General features: G+C 43.8%; 1 protein-coding gene across 1 annotated transcript in view; it reads left to right on the top strand.

Moving 5' to 3' along the window:
- SNCB (synuclein beta) overlaps positions 1-15574 on the top strand; it is a 109028-nt gene extending 93454 nt beyond the window's left edge. The window contains exon 7 of the mRNA XM_077265706.1: positions 14658-15574. Coding sequence (XP_077121821.1) covers positions 14658-14690 — 33 coding nt within the window. The 3' untranslated portion in view covers positions 14691-15574. The remainder of the gene's footprint in view (positions 1-14657) is intronic.
- The last annotated feature ends 10881 nt before the right edge of the window (positions 15575-26455 follow it).

The raw sequence follows: 26455 nt of genomic DNA, 5'->3' as shown, positions 1-26455 counted from the left end.
CCTGATTTTAAAGAGTCCAAAAGTAATTGGACAGATTCAATAATTTTAAATAAAATTTTCATTTTTAGTACTTGGTTGAAAACCCTTTGTTGGCAATGACTGCCTGAAGTCTTGAACTCATGGACATCACCAGACGCTGTGTTTCTTCTTTTTTGATGCTCTGCCAGGCCTTCACTGTGGTGGTTTTCAGTTGATGTTTGTTTGTGGGGCTTTCTGTCTGAAGTTTAGTCTTTAACAAGTGAAATGCATGCTCAATTGGGTTGAGATCAGGTGACTGACTTGGCCATTCAAGAATATTCCACTTCTTTGCTTTAATAAACTCCTGGGTTGCTTTGTCTTTATGTTTTGGGTCATTGTCCATCTGTTGTATGAAACTACGACCAATCCGTTTCGCTGCATTTGGCTGGATCTGAGCACACAGGATGTCTCTGAATACCTTAGAATTCATTCGGCTGCTTTTGTCCTGTGTCACATCATCACTAAACACTAGTGACCCAGTGCCACTGGCAGCCATGCATGCCCAAGCCATCACACTGCCTCCGCAGTATTTTACAGATGATGTGGTATGCTTTGGATCATGAGCTGTACCATTCCTTCGCCATACTTTTCTCTTTCCATCATTCTGGTAGAGGTTGATCTTGGTTTCATCTGTCCAAAGAATGTTCTTCCAGAACTGTGCTGGCTTTTTTAGATGTTTTTTAGCAAAGTCCAGTCTAGCCTTTTTATTCATGATGCTTATGAGTGGCTTGCACAGTGCAGTGAACCCTCTGTATTTACTTTCATGCAGTCTTCTCTTTATGGTAGATTTGGATATTGATACGCCTACCTCCTGGAGAGTGTTGGTCACTTGGTTGGCTGTTGTGAAGGGGTTTCTCTTCACCATGGAGATTATTCTGCGATCATCCACCACTGTTGTCTTCCGTGTGCGCCCAGGTCTTTTTGCATTGATGAGTTCACCAGTGCTTTCTTTCTTTCTCAGGATGTACCAAACTGTAGATTTTGCCACTCCTAATATTGTAGCAATTTCTCGGATGGGTTTTTTCTGTTTTCGCAGCTTAAGGATGGCTTGTTTCACCTGCATGGAGAGCTCCTTTGACCGCATGTTTCCTTCACAGCAAACCCTTCCAAATGCAAGTACCACACCTCAAATCAACTCCAGGCCTTTTATCTGCTTAATTGAGAATGACATAACAGGCCTTTTATCTGCTTAATTGAGAATGACATTGCCCACACCTGTCCTTGAAATAGCCTTGGAGTCAATTGTCCAATTACTTATGGTCCCTTTAAAAACAGGGTGGCACATGTTAAGGAGCTGAAACTCCTAAACCCTTCATCACATTTTAATGTGGATACCCACAAATGAAAGCTGAAAGTCTGAACTTCAACTGCATCTGAATTGTTTTGTTTAAAATTCATTGTGGTAATGTCTATAACCAAAATTAGAAAAATGTTGTCTCTGTCCAAATATATATGGACCTAACTGTATGTACAGTGTGAGGCAGTGACCGGGGTTATATGCGCTATGTGTCCCCCAGGATGTGCATACAAGCATATTGAGGCCAGGGGAGTGCATTGCAGTCACAGGCATAGCTGTGATTGCAATGCAGAATAAAAGTGAGTGTTGGCTTTGGGCAAGCTATTTGTCCAGGGCAGATTTAGGAAAACCTGTCATGGGCTTTTATTTTTTAAACGGATAACAGGAAGGTAGTGGGCGGTCTATTTCCTCCCTGGGCCGGGTTTTCAATGTGGCCTATGTGTGGAGTTTGCAAGATGCAGAATGGACAGCTCTTCAAAAGCTCAGCCTGTGTGAGGGAACACAGAACTAAGCAGAACAAACTCCAGGTCATACGGTGGTGCAGTCACCCTCGGCAACTGGACGCATTTAGGGACTGTCATGTTTCCCTGCTGTGATCCGCAGGATACCGTTTTGTTTTGTTTGTAAGTTTAGACATTAAAACAACGTTTACTTTGAACTTTTCCTGGGTCACTGCCTCATCACTGCATAGTGAGGACACCGCTGCACTACAACAGCTATTGCAGGCTTATAAGGCTAAGTTCCTACAGTAAAGTAGATGAGATTTGGTAAAAGCTCATCCACTCACACACTGAGTAAAATATCTAAGTATAAGTGCCATTTTGTTTCTTATATTTTTTTCAACAGTCTATATTTTCCAGTGTGCTAATGTGCAAAGTGGCCGAGAGAGGTAGTCGCAACCAAGGTGCTGTCCAGTTTCGCTCTGGCACTAAACATACAAGGGCTGTCCCAGTGTGCTGTAGGGTGTGAGATGCATTACACTCACTTGTAGGCCACAGGCCTCTGCTGCCTACAGGCTTCCAGCCTCAGGAGCTGCCGCACACAGTGCATGGTACACAAAGTTATTTGTAACAGACAAACTTTTACAAAACAGTCCAAGTTCATCAGGTGAATGCAAGTGGGATAGAGCACAGTAATTCGCACTTCTTTCCTCCTTAGTACAACTCCTTTTCTGTCTTGTCACCCATTTGTCCTGGACTACCCCCAAGCTCGCTGTCTCCATCACCCTCAGGGATTCGCTGTCCACTCCGGCAGTGTGCTCGGGACCAACCACCTGGCCCCAAGTAATTCCACGTCCACCGACCTCGTGATATCATAAGACGAGGCCCGCTCCTTGGTACCTGGCCTGAACCTTAGGTTCCCGATGCTGTTGGAATGTCCATCAGGGAACTCTATTGGGCCTCTCATTGCCTCTAATGACTGGCCCCTGCTGCCCCTAGCAACCCACCATACCTGAACTTGGCCTTCACTATGCACTTCACTAGGTGACACTGAACTCCCTCTAACCAGGCAGCGTCCCCCTTTTATCAGCACTAGTGCCCACTCACTGAGCTAGTTCTGTCCTTAACCATTTCCTATCTTACATGCTAAACCTATTATCCATATTTTATCTTATGCTATCCAAAGCTTATGCTACGTTATACTCACATTATGCATTAACACGTAACACGTGTAATTTTTAAAATGCAAAAATTACAATATTTTTTTTTTTTTGCCTGAAATCATCTTTTAGGCCTTTTAGATGTCATTTAATCTTCAACTTGCTTAACTGTTCACAATAATAGTAATTTTGACCAGGGGTGCCCAAACTTTTACATTCTACTGTAGCCATAAAAATAATGGATAGCACAACTACCAAAAAATGATGTGTGAAAGAGTCTTTACTTGCATGAAAAGTGACATGTAGAGTCGATTTCAAATTTGCAGCTTGTCATTTTATGCTGTGAATTTCCATCAAAGATTTTCTCATTTGCAATGCAAAGCATGAAAGCCGCAGTAAAATTGCAACAAATCTGTAACTCCTGCAGATTTTGCTGTGGATTAATTGCTGATTTTTTCCACATACTTTATGTCCAGTGCTGATATACCTAAAGGGATAGCTGCATGTCACAGATGATTTACAGCTACAATGCATTTTTTTTTATCATAGCTGCACATCATCAACTATAGGTAACAGTTCTTGAATGTACCTCTAATATATCACTTAACTACACAGTAAAAATACTTCAGGATATATTCACATGGCCTAGTAACAGGGGTGTAACTACCGCATTTTCCATGGTCGCCACTGCGACTGGGCCTGGCGGGTGAAAGGCCCGCCAATGCCAGCAAATACTTTAGCTCAGTGTTTCTCAACTCCAGTCCTCAAGACCCCACAGCAGGTCATGTTTTCAGCATTTCCTTAGTATTGCACAGGTGATAATTTCATCGCCTGCTCAAGCATTAATTCCATCGCTTATGCAATACTAAGGAAATCCTGAAAACATGACCTGTTGTGGGGTCTTGAGGACTGGAGTTGAGAAACACTGCGTTTAGCTGGATATGTGTCTTCGGACTTACGGTACATTCAGCTGAAGTGTATTGCAGCGCAATACCCATCGGGTCCATGCGTGGCAATACACGCTACTGACCAATCAGAAGCCAGCAGCTGACATCGGAGTGCACGTGAGGGCGCATGGCATTGATGTCATGTGCTCCCGTCTCTTGCACGATGAAGTCACCTGCCGGCTTCAGAAGATGACGAGTTTAATGGATTGTTTTTTAAAACCTGTGACTACACACTGGCCATACTACTACATGGATGACTTTGGGCTGTACATTATACTACCCGGATGACTATGGGCTGTGCATTATACTACAATGATGACTATGGGCTGTGTATTATACTACATGGATGACTATGTGCTGTGCATTATACTACATGAAGGATATAGGCAGTGTATTTTACTCAGGGTAGATGGACTTACTTGGCTGCTCAAAGAGGAAATCACAGAAAGACTTTCCGTTTAGGTTTTCAACTGGTTAATTTAAAATAACGCACTGCATAAACCAGTCCAAAATTAGGTAAACATATACAGACCTTCTGGAATAATGGGGAAAACAAAATAACATACAGCACAGTCTGTGTCGCATCATGGATCCGCCCTTCAGGGAAAAAAACAAGGTTCAGTTCTCTTTAAAGGGAACCAGTCAGCAGGATTGTGCACAGTAACCTAGAGACAGTGTCAGGTGAGCATCCTTATACTGATTAAAATGATACCTTGGTTGATGAAATCCGTCTTGTGGTTGTTGTTTAATCTTTATTTTCAGTTTTCAGTAAATGATATGCTTGTGCCTGTAGTGGAGGTCTTCATGTAGTGCTCTGATTACATATTCATAATGAAGACTGCTGACAGGTCCCTTAGTGACCTGCCTCCTAGTTAACATAATGAATCTTACATATACTTACTGAAAAAAAAAAACTCCTGCAGGCAGGCGCCAGTCGTGGCACCTGCGCTGCAGCATAATCGCATGTGTAATATGCATATAATTATTATTGTTGAGGTGATCATGATATTAAAAAAATCAATTTGAAAATGGCACCCGCTGTGCCTGCGCAGTAGCTGCTATTGGTGTATATACAGGTGATCCGATAGCTGCTACTGTGCATGCTCCGGTGGCGCCATCTTGCTAGAGAAAAATAAAATTCCGCCGGTGGCGCCATCAATTTTTTTTCCTTTTCTAGCAAGATGGCACAGCTGGCACCTTCGCAATAGTAGCTATTGGCGATCGCCAATAGCTGTTACTTCGTATGCTCGGTGGCGCCATTTTCAAATAGATTTTTTTAATATATCAGGATCACCTCAACCATAATAATTATATGCACATTACACATGCAATTATGCTGCAGCAAAGTCCTGCACTATTATAACTAGGTGTAACAGGTCTTTAACTACTCCAACCTCGTGGGACTCAGTGCCACAGTTCGTTTTTATAGTCACTGTCAACAAGGTAGTCCTTGGTGTCCCCGTGAATACAGCCGACCTCTCCATTACTCTCCATTACTAAGCCGTGGGCTTGATGTCACCTGACAATACAAAGGTGATATCAACCCCACAAATATGAACCCACTTGGGGGGGGGCTATATCAATGGCCCCTTACCAGCCTGAGAATACCAGCCCCCAGCTGTGAGCTTTAGCAAGGCTGGTCGTCAAAAATGGAGGGACCCCACACCGTTTTTTTTAATTATTTATTTAAATAAATAAAAAATCAGTGTGGGGACCCCTCTATTCTTGATAAGCAACTTTGCTGAAGCTGACAGCTGAGTGTTGCAGCCCCCATCTGTGAGTTTTGCCTTGTTGGTTAAAGAAAATAGGGGGAACCCACACCGGGTTTTTCATTCATTTATTTAGTTAGATCGCAGGTGGCGGCTGAGGAATACCCCGATCATCCGTTCCTGCTGTCACTGTTATTAGCAGCAGCAAGTGTCATATGATGGAGGGTAAGAGTCCCAAAAGCCCCCACCTGCTGTCATTGTTCGGACTTTTCTATAACTCTCATCATTCTCCTCTGCTCGCGCCGGTTGCCAGCAGAGCAGGGGAAATTGATGAGAGTGGTCTTCAGCACCTGCCGCCGGGGAACAGCGCTTACTGTAGCGCTTCTTCCCCGGCAGCCGTCCATGTGGTACTGATGCAGTACACGGGCGGCATACGGTTGCCACACGTGTGCCGTAAGTACTACATTCACAACACATGGACACACGGACACGGATATCTTCGGTACCGGTTTTTCCAGTACCGTAAATAAACAGACCTGTGAAATCGGCCTAATATGCAGTGTATCTCTATGTCTCAGTCTGATCTGCCTGTGGTGTTAGTGGCTGCAATACAGATCAAGTATACAAAATTCTCCCACTGACAGTGCAGCGCCCCAGAGTCCTGGTCATTGCAGTAATGTCACTCTCCCACCAGGGGGAGTGATATTACGTCTGATGGTACTAAAGGAGTTCATCTTTCCAGGTATCACAAAACAGACACCACACTTCACACTCCAGTCCACCAGGGGGAGCCTTGTTTCTATCTATTAGGACACTCCTCTCATTAGGGTAAAACTGGTGGGTTGGATAGAAAGTGAGGGAGAAGCAGACTGGGCTTCGCCCAGGTAACATTTAGTCAGTGAGAAGCTGACTGGGTTCGGCCCAGGCAACACCTGTCAGGCAGACAGGGGGAAAGGAGGAACATCTGAGCTGCAGACAGAGGGTCCCTGTCAGGGGTGGGATCCTGGCAGAGGCCTAGCACGAGACAGAAAGACACGGAGCTGCGCCTGCCCCACGTGCGGCAGCATCCTAAGAAAGGACAAGAAAGAAATTGTGTTGCAGGGAGTGAGAAACGAAGTCACAGCACAAGGAGACAACACCAGAAGGAGTTCTGTCATGTAAGAGGCTGCCTCCTTCTGAGGCGCGTAGCCGGTGGCCGGAACACCAAGGGAGTAATTGACTCCACGCTTTACTTCAAAGACCGGCAGGACAGTCAATTCCAAGTTGGCTGCCCGACCTTAAAACCTAAGAAGACACAGTGGCAAATTGTGGGGGTTGGGGCGTCTCTAGGGTCCCTATAAACAAGCCTCAGGCCATCAGTCATACGGGTTTGTCTTATCCATACCATCTGGGGGACAGAGAGGAAGAAATAACATCTAGAACATCTACAAAGGTTGTGAGGACTATCCCGTGGTGCTCAGCAGGGAGGTACTACAACACACAGGCCCTAGTAGGAAGGCTACTGATTTTCACCTGGATAAGAGAACTCTGGATTTTGCCTTTGGACTGGCCGGACTCTGCCTGCTCTGTGATCTGTACTCTGGACTGTGGACGCTGAAGTCTTCAGTAAAAGGTAAAGAGACTGCAACCTTTGTGTCCTCGTTATTCACTGCGCTTTACTTCGTCCACCATCACCACCTACACTTCTGGGAAGCCCTGGGGGTACACTTCACCTGTGGGAAGTTATACCATCTAGCTGCCATTCCATCACCCCAGTGGACCCCTAAGCAGCGTCGGTCGCCCTGACCGAGTACCAAAGGCGGCGTCACGAATATTATACAGACTTCACCTTTAATTCGACGCCCCTCAAAGGGCCACGGACCGGGTCAGGCCACCGTGACATCCCCCGAACCATAGGACCCGGTGCCGAGTACCCCATTGCCCTACTCTGGGGGCGATCCAACATCACCAGAGGCTCTCCTGCCTGCAATTATAGAGGTTGTCGGTTTGAGTCCCAGGAAGAAAAAAGTGAAAAAGAGAAAATGGCTTTTTGTAATTGATTTTCACTATTTTTAGTAGTATTATAGGGGAAAAAAAAGACTTTTTCTTCACCTGTAGAATACAAATACATAGAAATACACTGCTGTATACAATGTATCTTTATGTATATGTATAATCTGCTTAAGATTACCAAATTCTCCTATCTACATACTGTATATACTTGAGTATAAGCCGAGATTCTCAGCCCACTTTTTTGGGCTGACACTAACCCTCTCGGCTTATACTCGAGTCATACCCAGGGGTCGGCAGGGGAGGGGGAGCGGAGCTGTGTAATAATACTCACCTGCTCCTGGCACGGTCTCTGCACGTCCCTGGTTCCCCGGCGCCGGCAGCTTCTTCCTGTAGTGAGCGGTCACATGGTACCGCTCATTACAGTAATGAATATGGACCCCACTCCACTCCCATAGGGGTGGAGCCGCATATTCATTACTGTAATGAGCTATACCATGTGACCGCTCACTACAGGAAGAAGCTGCCGGCACCGGGGAACAGACGTGCAGGGACCGCGCCAGGAACAGGTGAGTATAATGCAGTGCGCAATATTCACCTGCTCCCCGTTCCACCGTCGGCGCTGCTGTGTCCTCTGCAGTGACGCTCAGGTCAGAGGGCGCGAAGATGCGATTAGTGCATGCCGCCCTCTGCCTGAACATCAGTGCAGAGGACGGGGAAGACACAGCGGCGGTCGGCGGTTGAACGGGTAGCAGGTGAATATAGCAAGTGCCGGGGGCCTGAGAGGTGAGTATGTAATTTTTTATTTTTTTAATCACAGCAACAGCATATGGTGCAAATGTCTGTATGGAGCATCTTATGGGGCCATGTGCAGCATTATATGGGGCAAATATCTGTATGGAGCATCTTATGGGGCCATGTGCAGCATTATATGTGGCAAATATCTGTATGGGGCCATGTGCAGCATTATATGGGGCAAATATCTGTATGGGGCCATGTGCAGCATTATATGGGGCAAATATCTGTATGGAGCATCTTATGGGGCTATGTGCAGCATTATATGGGGCAAATATCTGTATGGGGCCATGTGCAGCATTATAAGGGGCAAATATCTGTATGGAGCATCTTATGGGGCTATGTGCAGCATTATATGGGGCAAATATCTGTATGGGGCCATGTGCAGCATTATAAGGGGCAAATATCTGTATGGAGCATCTTATGGGGCTATGTGCAGCATTATATGGGGCAAATATCTGTATGGGGCCATGTGCAGCATTATAAGGGGCAAATATCTGTATGGAGCATCTTATGGGGCCATGTGCAGCATTATATGGGGCAAATATCTGTATGGGGCCATGTGCAGCATTATAAGGGGCAAATATCTCTATGGAGCATCTTATGGGGCCATGTGCAGCATTATATGGGGCAAATATCTGTATGGAGCATCTTATGGGGCCATAATCCACATTTGTGGATCATTATATGGGGCATATTTTATTATGGAGCATCTTATGGAGCCCATCATGAACTGTATAGAGCATTATATGGGGCTCCTGATTCAAGATGGATATTCAAAAACACTTAAACTACTGATGCCTCAATAAATGTTACATTTATTGGTACCTATTTTTATTTTTGAAATTTACCAGTAGCTGCTGCATTTCCCACCCTAGGCTTATACTCGAGTCATTAAGTTTTCCCAGTTTTTTGTGGCAAAATTAGGGGGGTCGGCTTATACTCGGGTCGGCTTATACTCGAGTATATACGGTAATTATGGGCAGTTGCTCATTGCTAGAGTTGCTACCTGCACTGAGCTCATTGGTTTAAGTGTCAGGGAGAGTAGCTCGCAAGACAAAAAGATGCGAACCCACCCCCGAGGAGGAGGAGCTACGGAGCAATGCTGTCGGCGGAGAGAGTATTTAGACAGGTACAGTCCCGCTGAATCTGGGACGGTTGGAGCTATGCACATGGCATTCGCCCAGCTCTTCAAAACTGTTTTCTCCAGAGTATTTTTACTGTCCGGTAGCTTGGGCAGCATAAGTTGAGTGACGGGCTCTATAACAGCACAGTACTAATCAGACTTTATCTGAGGGATTGATACAGAGTCAGTAGTTTTATATGGAACTGTAGCGGAACATGAGTCTCTCTAATATAACCTCTAATATAACAGTATAAGAAGTGCATAATACATGAGTGACCGTTAAAATTCCTGTATTACATATAATGAATGTGCCACGTAACATCCACAGATGCAGCAAGGGACTTGGGTACCACAACCTGTGAAAATAAGCAGGTCTCAAAGAGGACATGTTCACCCAAAGCTCAGCTAAAAATAGGGAAGAGACACCGCTATTTCATTCCCCATCTCTCCCTCTGGTGGATAGCGGTGGAAGCTCACATGCTGCAAGTCACTTGCAACCAGTGCTTGTTCTTTGTCATGATGAGCCCTCTAGTGGCCTCCAGCACATCCCTGATTACTTAATCCAGATCTGGTTTACAGGCACGTCCGTGCACTCAAGTGATATGAGTGTAAAATGCTTGTTGCATCAGAGAAGTTACAGCAGTTAAGGATGCTGCAATGTAATACTATGACCAAGATGTCTTTCCAGATATTTATCAACATTTTGCTTACAGCAGTTCTGTGTTAGGGGTATTCCCATCTTGTAAAGTGATGGCATATCCCTAAAGTAGGCTGTCGCAATATGATTGTGTGTGCTTAACCGCTGTTGATACTGAGAATGGATTGATTTATTACGGAGGCCAATTTAGAGTCTTTCCCCCAACCATGTCCTAGTATGAAACAAGAGCACAGCCCCATTTAAGTTAATGGAACCAGTATCAGTTCCCGGCACAGATGGGTGCAGCACCTGTACAGGTTATGTCTCTGCGTAGATGCTGCGGTCCCTTCCTTTTCAGAATCTATGGGGATCCCAGAAGTCAGACCTGACAAATAGTAAAGTGATGGCATACCAAAATGGCTGCAGATCCCTTGATGTGAATAGAAAGTGTACAAAGCCCCCCTGAAGTACATAGTGTCCGGTTTCAGAGATATGGGCTTTTTATCCGGTGATTATTTTAAAGGCATATAGGTAGATTTTTTCCTCATACCTATTCAGCATACGAAAAAAATCGCAGCATGCTGCGAGTGGCTCTACAAATTGGAGCACGTGTATCTATACAAGTCTATGGGCGCGCGGAAAACATTGGACTGCACTCAGATGATCTCCAAATGCAGTTCGATTCATGCAGACACAAACAATGGAAAAGATAGAGAAATCTTGTTCTCCGTCATCTCCGCACCCGTGATACAACTTGCTCATCCGAGAAAATTGGGTCACAGTAAACGGACTCTGACAGCGTTTGAGCTGAGTGTTATTAGCATAATTGACCCAATTCTCTTGGAGGAGAGGACATACGCTCATGTGACCCCGAAGGTGTGGTCGATACCAAGGAGAAGTGGTCATTACCAAGGATTCTTTGGGGGCTTTTAATTAGATTGCTCTGCATCATTACCCTTTAAAGGGAACCTGTCACTTCAAATTGGCGGGATATTTAAATGAGTTTTTACCGGTCCGATGGGTGGCGTTTCATCTTCATTTCTCCACCCCGTCGGTCTCTGTTGTCTGCAATATATTAGTGAATTAGAGTATGCGGGCAAAGCCGACAAGCATTACTCCGCATGCGCCTGAGCACTATGTCCCGGAAGTATTTTGCTATGTTGCGGGACATAGTGCGTAGCAATGCTTTTCGGCTTTGCCCACAGTTGGTGCACGACCGAAGATTGCATTGCACACGCGCCAACTATGGCGCACACGTACTCGCATTGCAATCCTTGGACTGGCTGTCTGCTCTCCTGACCTGACCATGACAGCAGGTATTCTAGGCAGGTGCCGTAAGGCCTCATCAGACGTCCATCTTTCACAAACATGTACTATCCATTATTTTCATGGCTACAACACACAGCCATTGTAGTCTGAGACAGTTCACATGTCCATGTTTTTGTGGACTATGTATCCATGCAAAAATCACAGACACATGTCCGTTTATTTAACGGCATCACAGATGAAAATGACCCATCTAAGGTCTATGGGACCATGAAAATCACAGATGACATCAGTGTACAGTCCGTGATTAACTTTGTAATGTGTAGGAAAAGCTATGTAATTTATTTTTCCATACATGAATATCACTGATGGTAATAACTGACACTGACCAAATACTGATGAAACACTGATCCAGAACGCTGATGACATTCGTACCATTTCTTTTTGTGTATGTGACAAAACAATGACGCCTTACAGCACAAAATCCCACATTTCTGAGACATATTTTCTTGGTTGTCTTAAGGGATGCTAAAAACTTGTATTATACTGTTATTAAATTTGTTGGGCTCAAAAGTTAAAAATAAAATCCTGTGTGAGACAGACAGATGATAAAATGTATGTAAAGTACTAATTGAATCTTATCCTATTAATAACTATATCCGACCATAATTATTAATGTGGGTTTATTCTCAATCATTTTAACTTCTTTGCTGCTACTACTACTACTACATTAAAGTAATACAAATTTTAAGAAGTTTGACAATGTATAAACCAGTCAATGGGATGGTGCTTGTGGACTTCTTCATGGAAGGTTATGAACAATCATGGTCACTTTCGGTCATCAATGTGTGAGACGACCTTATGACGGCTCTCAGTATATGGAAGATGCTGTCAGATAATGTATTGTAAGTTGGATGGGAAGCAGAGAGGCCTCCAAAAAATATATTTGTTGCATCATGTCACGAGGCAGAATTATGGATTTTTGCTATGCATTGCACACTGGAAATCAGAACCATTTTATAGAACAACACATCTAGATGGAGTTTTCAAACTAGTGTTTGTAAGCCAAGGCTCATACGACTGGTGGATTTTTCCTCTATGCCTTGGTTGTTGAAGTTCCTTGCAAATGTGAGTTTACTAGGGAAAAGAGAGTTCATATCCTACAAAACAGAACATATTTCATATTACATTGCATGAAGAAAGAATTCCACCATTATCCACCTGGAGATATTTTTTTTTTAATGAAAATACTAATTCTTACTGTATCCCTTAGGCCGGCCATACACATTAGATGGATATTGTCCAAACGATGTTTCAGCTCATTGTTCCGACAACAGTCATCACAGCCGACATTTCCTACACAGGAGTGCTCACTTGTCCGATTGTTCTAATGTTCTCTATGAGAAAGCTGCCAGCTGACACGTTGACTGGCGGCTTATCTCAGTAAGAACAATGAGATTGGCAGTCCAAAATCAGACGTGCGATCAACATCCCTCCCGACCATCACTCAGCCAGTGACGCCACACATGTTGAACAGTCGGCTGAACCTGTCGATATCAGTGTATTCAGCCAACATTCGTCCAGGGTTGCCAACTTGACTTTTTATTTTTCCTGGACAATTCATCAAAATATCACGGTCAGACAATATTTTTTACAGACACATTGGAAAACCGTAATAAATCATTAAGATTATAAGTGATACGTGCCTACAGCCCATAATTCTGATATAAAGACTTTTTCTGCTTTCACTGTGAACTATAAAATGACTAGATGGTGGCCCAATTCTAACATATCAGGTATTCTAGAATATGTAGGTAGTATATAGCACAGGCTACGTACTATATTGCACAGTGACGTAGTATATAACATAGCAACGTAGTATATAGCAGAGCTACGTAGTATATAACACAGCCATGTAGTATATAACATAGCGATGTAGTGTATTGCACAGGTATGTAGTATATTGGTCAGCCACGTAGTATATAGCAGAGCCACGTAGTATATAACATAACCACGTAGTATATTGTAGAGCCATGTAGTATATTGCACAGCCACGTAGTATATAACACAGTCACGTAGTGTATTGCACTGCTACGTAGTGTATTGCACAGCTATGTAGTATATTGGTCAGCGACGTAGTATATAGCAGAGCCACGTAGTATATAACATAGCCACGTAGTATATTGTAGAGGCACGTATTATATTGCATAGCTACGTAGCATTTTGCACAGTCACATAGTATATAACAGCCATGTAGTATATTGCACAGTCGACGTAGTATATAACAGAACTGACACAGCCACGTAGTATATTGCACAGCTACGTTGTATATAACACAGCACGTAGTATATTGCACAGCCACATTGTATATTGCCCAGCTACATAGTATATAGCACAGAGATGTAGTATATAACACAGCCCACGCAGTATGTAACACAGCCCACGTAGTATATAGCAATGTGGGCACTATATGCGTGGTTAAAAAAGACTTAAAATATGAGCGCAGGACCTGTGATGATGTCGCGGTCACATGACCGTGATGTCATGGTAGGTCCTTCTAGCATAGCATCCTTGGCACCGGAACCTGCCACTTGCACTGCCGAGGACAGCGCGCAACGTCGGAAGGTGAGAATAACCTTTTTTATTATTATTATTTGTAACATTAGATCTTTTTACTATTGATGCTGCATATGCAGCATCAATAGTAAAAAGTTGGTCACACAGGGTTAATAGCTGCGTTAACGGAGTGCGTTACACCGCGGTCCGTTAACGCTTCCATTAACCCTGTGTGAGCGCTCAGTGCCGACTGCAGGGCAGTAAAGCAGTGGCCATTTTGCTGCCAGACTATGGCCGTCGCTGATTGGTCGTGGCAATGGTCGTGGGCGTTTTGCCACGACCAATCAGCGACTTGGATTTCCATGACAGACAGAGGCCGCGACCAATGAATATCCACGACAGACAGAAAGACGGAAGTGACCCTTAGACAATTATATAGTAGATGATGATTACTGTCATAATTAGTACAAGTATCTTCAGCATCAAAAAAAGTCATGAACTCCCTAAATTTTTTTTACAGACAGGGCAAAAATGTGCCCTATTTTTACGGACTGTCCAGGAATTTTTGAAATGTTGGCAATCCTGTATTAGTTTATGTATGGAGGCCCCTAGTATTGGAGACTTTGTAAAGACTATGCAGCATATAAATGGAATATATGGTGGAAATGTCTAATGTATTGTATGTCTGTTCTATAACTGTTCTCTCCTACTTTACAGGATGATTACCAGGAATATGAACCAGAAGCATAACATCCCTTCACTCTGGATCCAGCCACCAGCAGCATCAGCACAAAAGATAGCTATAATAAAGATTCTAATAAGAAAATCCCCATATCCCTAACACCCTTTCCTATCCCAAGAGGAGTGTGGTCTACCCATTCTCTTTTCTCAAAAATTGAGCTCTTCCTCTACTCCACCTTCAGAGAGCCTCATGTGAAGTGGTTTTATGTATGGTAATCCTTAGCGTTGAGTCATAGTCCAAACAAACTGGTGTTTAAATTAACAAAAAGCCCTTTGTAATGTATGAACCCATGAATGCATTGTATTTGTCTTTGCAGTCATAATGCCCCCCGGGAAATTATTTCTGTTTCCCTCCCAGAGAATAATTGCCGGGGGTTTTTGGTGAATTTTGTCTATCATAATTTATTTTGTCCTGATGTGTCTTCTTGTTCAGTCGCAGAGGGGCCTGCAACCACCTGCGATTGAACCCAATGGTATTCTTTTGCGTCTACCTACATAAATAAAGCATGTTCTAACTTTTTATAAAGAGATGGTGCGAAACACCTAAAAATGTTATTTCCTTCTTAACAAAATGACTGCCATAAATTTGTGCATTTGTCCTACGGCACTACGCTGGTCATTTGGTTGAGGAAAAAACAACCAAAAAAAAAAATGTAGTCGTGGATGACTGACCTTTTGAAATACCGTAGTTTATTCAGTGTTCTAATGTGATATTTATTTTGCTGTTGTTTTTATACGTATATACACATACCTAAAAACATAAATGGGTGAACTTATTTGTGACTGTTCTGTAAAGCAGATGAAAATCTGTGAGAATTCATGCAGAATCTTTTCAATGTCCTTGTGTTCCAAATAATTTTGCAAAAGGAATAAAAAAAAAAGAATTAACCAAACTGTTATTAAACTCTTATTTTTTTTGGGGGGGTATGTGAAAAATGCAGTGGGTAGTAAAACATGCATGTCTTAGGCTAGGGTCTCACTTATACAGTGTTCTCCGCTGAGCATTACATCAGGGTTTCTGATGGAATCTCCGCAAAACAGGATTCCAAGATGAACCCCCATAATGGAGTCACTGGGGCAACTGTATGGCCTCGGTTCTGGAAGTATTTGTCTTTTTCAAACATGCACAAAAATGTAGTTTGATAAGTAATATGTTAACAATTATAAAATCTGAAGCAGGGTCAATAATTTGCAGATTCATAAAATACCCTAATCATATGCATTATTCTATTGATTGAATTTTTGACTACTCTGCTGGTTTTGGCATAAAATTAACACCTAAATTATAAAAGAATACACAAAGCGAGTCTTATATACATCTACAGCAAAACATAATAAATATACAGTGGATCACTGCAGGATGTAGCGAGCCCCATAAGTGTTGGTTGAGTGAATTAGGGTCACTGTCTTGTGGGGTGCACTTATTTAGTACTGGACAGCTCGCCTGATCTAATAGTATGGGCGTTGTCAATAGGCTGTAAGCCGGACACTGTGCATCACATATACCTGTGTGACTGGTGCCCTATGTAATGCTACGGTCACACTCTCAGTATTTGGTCAGTATTTCACATCAGTATTTGTAAGCCAAAACCAGGAGTGGGTGATAAATACAGAAGTGGTGCATATGTTTCTATTATACTTTTCCTCTGATTGTTCCTCTCCTGGTTTTGGCTGACAAATACTGATGTAAAATACTGACCAAATACTGATAGTGTGACCATGGCCTTAACCTCATCTGTGTTCATTTTTAATACTAGTTAAACACCCCCTCCATGAGTTGCTAGGTGTGTGAGTGGTTGATTCATTGGTATTTTGTACCTGTGCTGCCCTCACCTTTATCATTGAGGTCTCCTGCATCCTGCTAATGCATTGGTAATCTGACCTGGAGTTGGTAAGGCTGTATTTTTCTGTGATTTTTCTTGATACCGAGGTGCCCAGACATAAATACAAAGTGGATCATTGAGAAGTTACAAGTCCCAGCATAACCATTTTATAAATATATAGTGTCACACTAGACAACTGCAAGATCCAGCAGAAACTAGTAGTCATACATAACTAAGCAAAGGAGCATTGAGTTACTACAAGTCTCAGCATAACCTAGTCATAAATAAATTAACAAGTATAGGGATATTTTAATGTTATTAAATTATTTTAGTTAGAGAGCATGACAATAAGTACCGTGTAGTTGACATGTTTTTTCTTTCTTTTGCCATTCTCCTGCAATGAAAGCGTTTATCTTACATAGAGAACAAGTTGTTTCCATGGAGCTTGGCCACCAGTCCCTGGTCATGAGTGCACATTAGTTACATTCCAGGAGAGGAGTTAACTCCTAGCATATCAGCCAGCTTTCTCCAAGTGCTCACATCCCTTGCCTTCCCTCTCAGCTCCTGACAGGTCTCTTATCAGTCCTGTGTAGTGATGAGCGAGTGTACTCATTGCTCAGGTTTTACCTAGCATGGAGTTCGGAGTGTTCGGAGATTTAGTTTTCATCACGGCAGCTGAATGATTTACAGCTATTAGCCAGGCTGAGCACATGTGGGGGTTGCCTGGTTGCTGGGGAATCCCCACATGTAATCAAACTGGCTAATAGCTGTAAATCATTCAGCTGTGGCGATGAAAACTTAATCTCCGAGCAGTCATAAATACTCGGAGACTACCCGAGCGTGCTCGGGAAAACACGAGCAATGAGTACACTCACTCATCACTAGTCCTTTGTAATCACAACCCCCGGCCCCCAGCATCATAGCTCTCACTCATAGCACTATACTGTTATCTTTATATGACAGCTGTGTAGACTCAGAACAAACCACTGATAGCTGTATATGTTGCATCAGATATATGCTGAGCTTGAGGGCTCATACCCATCACTGTATTAAAAAAAAGTTTGATATTGGTCCAGAAAAGTGGAATGAGTGTCATGCAAGTGTCATGCAATTTTCATGCGAGTACAATTTCGATTTTTATCGCCTAGCATCTGAATGCGCAGGATCTTAGGCTACGTTCACATTTGCGTTGTGCGCCGCAGCGTCGGCGCCGCAGCGCACAACGCAAACAAAAACGCGGCAAAACGCACGCTAAAACGCTGCGTTTTGCGCCGCATGCGTCGTTTTTGGCCGAAAGTTGGACGCAAAAAAAATGCAACTTGATGCGTTTCTTGCGTCCAACGCTTGCGGCCATGCGGCGCAAAACGCAGCACAACGCATGTCCATGCGCCCCCATGTTAAATATAGGGGCGCATGACGCATGCGGCGCCGCTGCGGCGCCCGACGCTGCGGCGCTGACCGCAAATGTGAACGTAGCCTTAGTTGTTCCCAGCATTGTGCTTTTCTGGACAGAGAGTTCAGATGTTGCTCCTAGGATCTGTTGCAGCCATTTTCCCAACTTAGGTCACTACTCCAAATGCTCCTATCACCACTGGAATCACTGTTGCCTTCACCTTCCACATCTTCTCCAGTTCTCCTTTGAGGCTCTGGTATTTCTATAGCTTCTGATATTCCTTCTTTCTGATGTTGCTGTCACTTGGCACAGCTACATCTATTGTCATTGCTGTTTTCTGATACTTGTCTGCTATCACAAAGTCTGGTTGGTTAGCCAACACCTGCCTATCCGTCTGGTTCTTGAAGTCCCACAGGATTTTAGCCCTTTCATTCTTCACCACTTTTTCTGGGGTACTTGGTTGTGGCATTCGTTATAAGCTGTTCCTTCTTGCATTTTGCTTCCTGTCACTATGTGTTGGACTGTTTCTGAGGTTTCTTTGCCTAGTTGGGTCTTGTCTTGTGTGGTAGATTCCCACTTCTATGGATCTGGTACTTAGTGCTTGCTCTTGTGCCACTATGATTAGTGCCTCTGTGCTGTCTCGGAATCCAGCTTTCTCCAGCCATTGCTAGGATTTCTTCATGTCAGCCATCACCATTATCTGTAGATGGTACATCCCATGCAGCTGCTTGTCTTGCCATGGCACTTCATGATCCTGTTCTTCCTTCCAGATCTGTTGTTGTTGCTGCCTAAGGCTGGGATCACATACAGCGAGATACGGCTGAGTCTCGCAGGTTAAAACCAAGCTCTGGCACCGGCACTCCAGAGCGGAGCGTGCGGCCACATAGCAATACATGGAGCCGCACGCTCCGCTCCCAAGTGCCAGTGCCAGAGCTTGTTTTTAACCTGCGAGACTCGGCCGTGTCTTGCTGTAGTGTGACTCCGGCCTTAGGCTTTCTCTCAGCATCTCATCTTCTGGTGCCATTTTTCTGATGTATTCCTGGATACTACTTGTTTCATCCGTGATGGTGGCTTTGATGATTATCAAGCCTCGACCACCCTCCTTTCTGTTGGTATACAATCTTTGGGTGTTAGACTTGGGGTGGAGACCTCCATGCATTGTGAGGAGCTTTCGTGTCTTCACATTTGCAGCTTCCATCTCTTCTTTGGGCCAGCAAACTATGCCAGCAGGGTATGTGATAACTGGCAGGGCATACAGTTGTGCTCAAAAGTTTACATACCCCAGCAGAATTTTTGCTTTCTTGGCCTTTTTTCAGAGAATATGAATGATAACACCAAAACTTTTTCTCCACTCATGGTTAGTGGTTGGGTGAAGCCATTTATTGTCAAACTACTGTGTTTTCTCTTTTCAAATCATAATGACAAAATAAAGTTGTCTGATAACTTATACCACACGAGGAACGGTGCAAAAAAATAAAAATAAACTTTATTCTTCGGGTCAGTGTGATTATCGATCTATATTGGGTTTTTATGTTGGGCTGCTGTCACACACTAGAAGACGCTTTTTTTTCTTCAAAAAACTATTTTTTGCATCACCATATTTTGAGGGCTATAATTTTTTCATATTTCTGCGGACAAGGTCATGTAAGGGCTTGTTATTTGCAGGACGAGTTGACATTTTTATTGGTATCATTTTTGGGCTCATGGCATTTTTGGATCCCTTTCTATTCTGTTTTTTGGGATGCAGAATAAACAAAAAACAGCAATGCAGAAATTCTTTTTTGTGGTTTTTTTATGCCCTTCCACATGTGGTAAAATTAATAGTAGCTACACTTTTAAATGGGTAGAAAAATAAAAGAAAACTTTTTTTTACATTATCTCCAGCATTTGATGTTTCTTCATCACCTGGCAGTGTGGATACAGACCACAAACTTTCCATTTCTTACATATCTCTCTGGTGAAATTACCCATGGATCTGCAGTAGCCATACAACCTGGGATCAGGTCAGCATATTTTGATACCATTTTTAGTAATTACTATCGGGTAAGACCCTATTTTGCGCAATTTTTCCTCCTCACCTTTTTATATTTCTTTTTTTTAAGTCTATGTTATTTTAAGTCATTTCCCTATCCTCATTTGTTTGCAGGGCAATTATCCTGCTCTTATATCCACAGTTAGCTTCCCTTTGCATCCCCCTAGCTCTTACTATGACCAATTTTGAGCCATTTTAAAGCACCGAAGTTTGAGTCCCGATTGACTTCTACTAATTTCTGGTTTGGGGTCAAGTTCGGATTCAAACTTAACTTTTAACTTTAGGTTGGCCGAACCCGAACATCCACGGGTCTGCTCATCCCTATTCGCAACGTATTGGTGTACACTGCTGAATTGACCATGTTTTATGGTGATGAAATAGAAAAAGGATTTATTCACCCTTAATCCTGCAGAACTGAGCACAAGACTGTCGCACAGGACTGCTGTGGTTAAAAGTAGAGTTGAGCGAATTATTTCGGGTTCCCTCTTATTCGGCAAGCTATAGCGCTTGCTCAATAAGCTGCAGAGGGAACCCGGCTTCCTGGATCGCGCCATCTGATTAGTTGATCGGTGCCGCAGCTGCATGTGTCTCTGCTGTGTCACAGTCTCAGCACATGCATGGAGAGCCCAACACACAGGCTCTCCATGCATGTGCTCTGACTGTGACACAGCCCAGACACATGCAGGCTGGTGCGATCCAGGAAGCCAGGTTCCCTCTGCAAGATATTCGGCAAGCGCTATAGCTTGCCGAATAAGAGGGATCCTAAACAAATTCGCTCAACTCTACTTAAAAGCTGCATGATCACTACTACCAGTGAACGCAGCCATAAAGATGCACAACAGTGAAGTTTTTTTTTTTCACAAATTCTGTGTATATACGCACATAATGTACTGTGTATTAATATACTAAGCTACCGCCACTTTCTCCAGGATGCAGTGTCGTTTCACTCCACTTCTCAGTGATATCACCACTTTGAAGACTGCAGTTCACACTGGGCTCTGGGCTCAGCCTGACAGAGAAGTGGCTTTTAGGGCTCATTCTCATCTGCGTGTGAATCTGACGAATGCAATCCGATAAGAAATTCAGATTGAAACAATGTTATTTAATGATTCAGTGTTTATCTGCAATTTTTTTCTCAGACTGAGTAAAAAAAATTGCAGCATGCTGCGAGCAGCCGCATATATTGAATGAGATTTGCCAATGCAAGTCGATGGGTATGAAAAAAAGTTGCATGGCAATTGGACCATGCATTTGCTCTCCGATTTTTATGCACACACCTCAAAGGAAACCTGACATTTCATCAGCCAAGCACAGTAAATTCACAGCCTGAACTGTCAGAACAGAATAGATAGATGTCAGCGAGATACAGTACAGACCAAAAGTTTGGACACACCTTCTCATTTAAAGATTTTTCTGTATTTTCATGGCTATGAAAATTGTAAATTCACACTGAAGGCATCAAAACTATGAATTAACACATGTGGAATTATATACTTAACAAAAAAAGTGAAACAACTGAAAATATGTCTTATATTCGAGGTTCTTCAGAGTAGCCACCTTTTGCTTTGATGACTGCTTTGCACACTCTTGGCATTCTCTTTATGAGCTTCAAGAGGTAGTCACCGGAAATGGTCTTCCAACAATCTTGAAGGAGTTTCCAGAGATGCTTAGCACTTGTTGGCACTCTTGCCTTCAGTCTGCGGTCCAGCTCACCCCAAACCATCTCGATTGGGTTCAGGTCTGGTGACTGCGGAGGCCAGGTCTTCTGGCGTAGCACCCCATCACTCCTCCTTGTTCAAATAGCCCTTTCACAGCCTGTAGGTGTGTTTGGGGTCATTCTCCTGTTGAAAAGTAAATGATGGTCCAACTAAACGCAAACTGGATGGAATAGCATGCCGCTGCAAGATGCTGTGGTAGCCATGTTGGTTCAGTATGCCTTCAATTTTGAATAAATCCCCAACAGTTTCATCAGCAAAGCACCCCCACACCATCACACCTCCTCCTCCATGCTTCACGGTGGGAACCCGGCATGTAGAGTCCATCCGTTCACCTTTTTCTGCGTCGCACAAAGACAGTGGTTGGAGCCAAATATCTCAAATTTGGACTCATCAGACCAAAGCACAGATTTCCACTGGTCTAATGTCCATTACTTGTGTTCTTTAGCCCAAACAAGTCTCTTCTGCTTGTTGCCTGTCCTTAGCAGTGGTTTCGTAGCAGCTATTTTACCATGAAGGCCTGCTGCACAAAGTCTCCTCTTAACAGTTGTTATAGAAATGTGTCTGCTGCTAGAACTCTGTGTGGCATTGACCTGGTCTCTAATCTGAGCTGCTGTTAACCTGCGATTTCTGAGGCTGGTGACTCAGATAAACTTATCCTCAGAAGCAGAGGTGACTCTTGGTCTTCCTTTCCTGGGGCGGTCCTCATGTGAGCCAGTTTCTTTGTAGCACTTGATGGTTTTTACCACTGCACTTGGGGACACTTTCAAAGTTTTCCCAATTTTTCGGACTGACTGACCTTCTTTTCTTAAAGTAATGATGGCCACTCGTTTTTCTTTACTTAGCTGCTTTTTTCTTGCCATAATACAAATTCTAACAGTCTATTCAGTAGGACTATCAGCTGTGTATCCATCAGACTTCTGCTCAACACAACTGATGGTCCCAACCCCATTTACAAGGCAAGAAATCCCACTTATTAAACCTGACAGGGCACACCTGTGAAGTGAAAACCATTTCCGGCGACTACCTCTTCAAGCTCATCAAGAGAATGCCAAGAGTGTGCAAAGCAGTCATCAAAGCAAAAGGTGGCTACTTTGAAGAACCTAGAATATAAGACACTTTCACACTTTTTTGTTAAGATTATAATTCCACATGTCATGTGTTAATTCATAGTTTTGATGAAGGGAACCTGTCACCCCCCCCCCCCAGTGTCTTCTGATTTATTCTCACTGCGGGGCTGGGATTCACAGACAGGGCAGCCACACAGGCGCAGTCAGCTAGACTGCATATGAGCACAGAAGATGGGCAGCCTCTGACTGCATATGAGCACAGAGGTCACTGCGCCTGCCCAAGGCAGGAGAAAAGAACGCAGGCGCCAGCTCATTTTAAAACAACAATGAGCAGGCGGCGCCTGGCGTCAAGAGGATTTGAGTGACGGCTGTGTGGCGTCTGCAGCAGGGGTCAAAGGCCTGCCTCCTTGACTGAAGAAAGGTATTTGGGACAAATTACAAAACGGATTATTTCTGCAGTTACAGCACCAATAACTAAAAGAGCCACCTTGTCAGAATGCAGCATTACTGCTGCACAAGGTGGCTCTTTAAGTTTCAAACGCCTGGGGGGGTGACAGGTTCCCTTTAAATGAGGTGTGTCCAAACTTTTGGTCTGCACTGTGTATATATATATATATATATATATATATATATATATATCAGTGATTTGCATGTGTAGTTTTCTGTAATTGTATTTAGCTAATAATTAGAGATGAGCCACATCCCCAGTATTCGGGTTCGATTCGGTTCATCGAACAGGGGCATGTTCGACAAACTGTTCGTCGAACGTTCGACAAACACCATCGAACCCCATTGAAACCAATGGCAGGCAAACACAAACACATACAAACACATGGAAAACACGTAGAAAACACCTTAAAAGGTGTCCAAAAGCTGACAAACTGCTCAGAAGACACAACAAACACATGGAAAAGTCACAACTACATATAGTCATGCGAAAAGAAAAGAGGTGGAGGAGTAAAAGGAGGAGGAGACACATATAGGCATGTCATGCCCTTCTAAAATCAAGAAAGGCTGGAGTAAAAATCTAATCTCACTCTACCAACACCCAGACATCTTGACAAAAAAAATAAAAAAATAAATATCTTTAGGTAGAATGGCGGCGGGTCCATTCAGAACACTTTCCTTAGAAGACGTAGTGGTACCCCCGTTGGGAGTTGTGCCAAAAAATGAACCCAGTACATTCAGACTAATCCACCATTTGTCATATCCAAGGGGCAGGTCAGTAAACGACAACATCGATGCGGAACCAAGTACAATACTATGTACTGTACCTCCTTTGAAGAGGCAATCAGGCGGGTCAAGAAGTTGGCAAGGGGCACCCTAATGGCCAAAACAGACATTGAGGGGGCGTTACGGTTACTACCTGTGCCTCCGAATAGTGTCCTCCCATTGGGCTGCTTCTGTGAAGGAGCATACTACATAGATCGCTGTTTTCCCATGGGGTGCTCCATATTCTGCTCACTATTTGAGGCGTTTAGTTGATTCCTCGAATGTGTCGTCATGGACGTTTGTAAGGCGGCACATATTATCCATTACCTCAACGACTTCTTATGCCTGGGCCCAAAAGATTCGCCACAGTGTGAAAACACGCGGTAGTCCACCTGTGAGAAGGAGAGAGCTGGAGGGAGAGTAGACACCCCAGAGCTGAGGGGTTAGATTGAGAAAGAAAGAAGGCGGGTAGCTTGCTTCATGGGTGGGGTACTCTGCTGAGTAGCAGAAATTGCTACTAGGCCCAAAAGGATTTCCTGGGCCAGATGCCGTTAAAAAATAGTACTTGGGTAAACAGGCGGTGTAGCTTGCTTCATGGATGAAGTACGCTGCTGAGTAGCACCAAATTCTACTAGGCCCAAAAGGATTTCCTGGGCCAGATGCCGTTAAAAATAGTACTTAGGTAAACAGGTGGTGTAGCTTGCTTCATGGGTGGGGTATGCTGCTGAGTAGCACTAAATTCTACTAGGCCCAAAAGGATTTCCCGGGCTAGATGCCGTTACAAAATAGTAGTTAGGTAACCAGGCGGTGTAGCTTGCTTCATGGGTGGGGTACGCTGCTGAGTAGCACTAAATTCTACTTGGCCCAAAAGGATTTCCTGGGCCAGATGCCATTAAAAATAGTACTTAGGTAAACAGGCAGTGTAGCTTGTTCCATGGGTGGGGTACGCTGCTGAGTAGCAATAAATTCTACTAGGCCCAAAAGGATTTCCCGGGCTAGATGCCGTTACAAAATAGTAGTTAGGTAAACAGGCCATGTAGCTTGCCTCATGGGTGGGGTACGATGCTGAGTAGCACTAAATTCTACTAGGCCCAAAAGGATTTCCCGGGCTAGATGCCGTTACAAAATAGTAGTTAGGTAAACAGGCGGTGTAGCTTGCTTCATGGGTGGGGTACGCTGCTGAGTAGCACTAAATTCTACTAGGCCCAAAAGGATTTCCTGGGCTAGATGCCATTACAAAATAGTAGTTAGGTAAACAGGCGGTGTAGCTTGCTTCATGGGTGGGGTACGCTGCTGAGTAGCACTAAATTCTACTAGGCCCAAAAGGATTTCCCAGGCTAGATGCCATTACAAAATAGTAGTTAGGTAAACAGGCGGTGTAGCTTGCTTCATGGGTGAAGTACGCTGCTGAGTAGCACCAAATTCTGCTAGGCCCAAAAGGATTTCCTGGGCCAGATACCGTTAAAAAATAGTACTTAGGTAAACACGCGGTGTAGCTTGCTTCATGGGTGGGGTACTGTGTTGAGTAGCACAAAATGCTATTAGGTACAAAATGATTTCCTGGGCTAGATGCAGTTAAAAATTAGTAATTAGATCAACAGACGGTGTAGCTCACTTCATGGGTGGGGTATGCTGCTGAGTAGCACTAAACTCTACTAGGCCCAAAAGGATTTCCTGGGCTAGATGCCGTTACAAAATAGTAGTTAGGTAACCAGGCCATGTAGCTTGCCTCATGGGTGGGGTATGCTGCTGAGTAGCACTAAATTCTACTAGGCCCAAAAGGATTTCCCGGGCTAGATGCCGTTACAAAATAGTAGTTAAGTAACCAGGCGGTGTAGCTTGCTTCATGGGTGGGGTACGCTGCTGAGTAGCACTAAATTCTACTTGGCCCAAAAGGATTTCCTGGGCCAGATGCCATTAAAAATAGTACTTAGGTAAACAGGCAGTGTAGCTTGTTCCATGGGTGGGGTACGCTGCTGAGTAGCAATAAATTCTACTAGGCCCAAAAGGATTTCCCGGGCTAGATGCCGTTACAAAATAGTAGTTAGGTAAACAGGCGGTGTAGCTTGCTTCATGGGTGGGGTACGCTGCTGAGTAGCACTAAATTCTACTAGGCCCAAAAGGATTTCCCAGGCTAGATGTCATTACAAAATAGTAGTTAGGTAAACAGGCGGTGTAGCTTGCTTCATGGGTGGGGTACGCTGCTGAGTAGCAATAAATTCTACTAGGCCCAAAAGGATTTCCTGGGCCAGATGCCGTTAAAAATAGTACTTAGGTAAACAGGCGGTGGGTGGCTGGGCTACTCTGCTGACTAGCTCACACTGAAGTTTTGGAGTAGACCTCTGAATCCCAGGCCATAGTATGAGTAAACAATTCTGCAGACGACCCCACCCACCTGGAATTGACGATGGCAAAGTCATGTAAAACTCAGCAAGGGGACTAAATAAGAATCTCCATTTTTTCAAAAAATTCGGCCACAGACACCACTTAAGTGGCATCAATTTCACCACTGTTTTTTTAAACGGTTGG

The sequence above is a fragment of the Ranitomeya variabilis genome, chromosome 5 (genome assembly GCF_051348905.1).
Source record: "Ranitomeya variabilis isolate aRanVar5 chromosome 5, aRanVar5.hap1, whole genome shotgun sequence".
In the NCBI taxonomy this organism is placed as follows: Eukaryota; Metazoa; Chordata; class Amphibia; order Anura; family Dendrobatidae; genus Ranitomeya; species Ranitomeya variabilis.
This window is presented reverse-complemented; position numbering and strand designations above follow the sequence as displayed.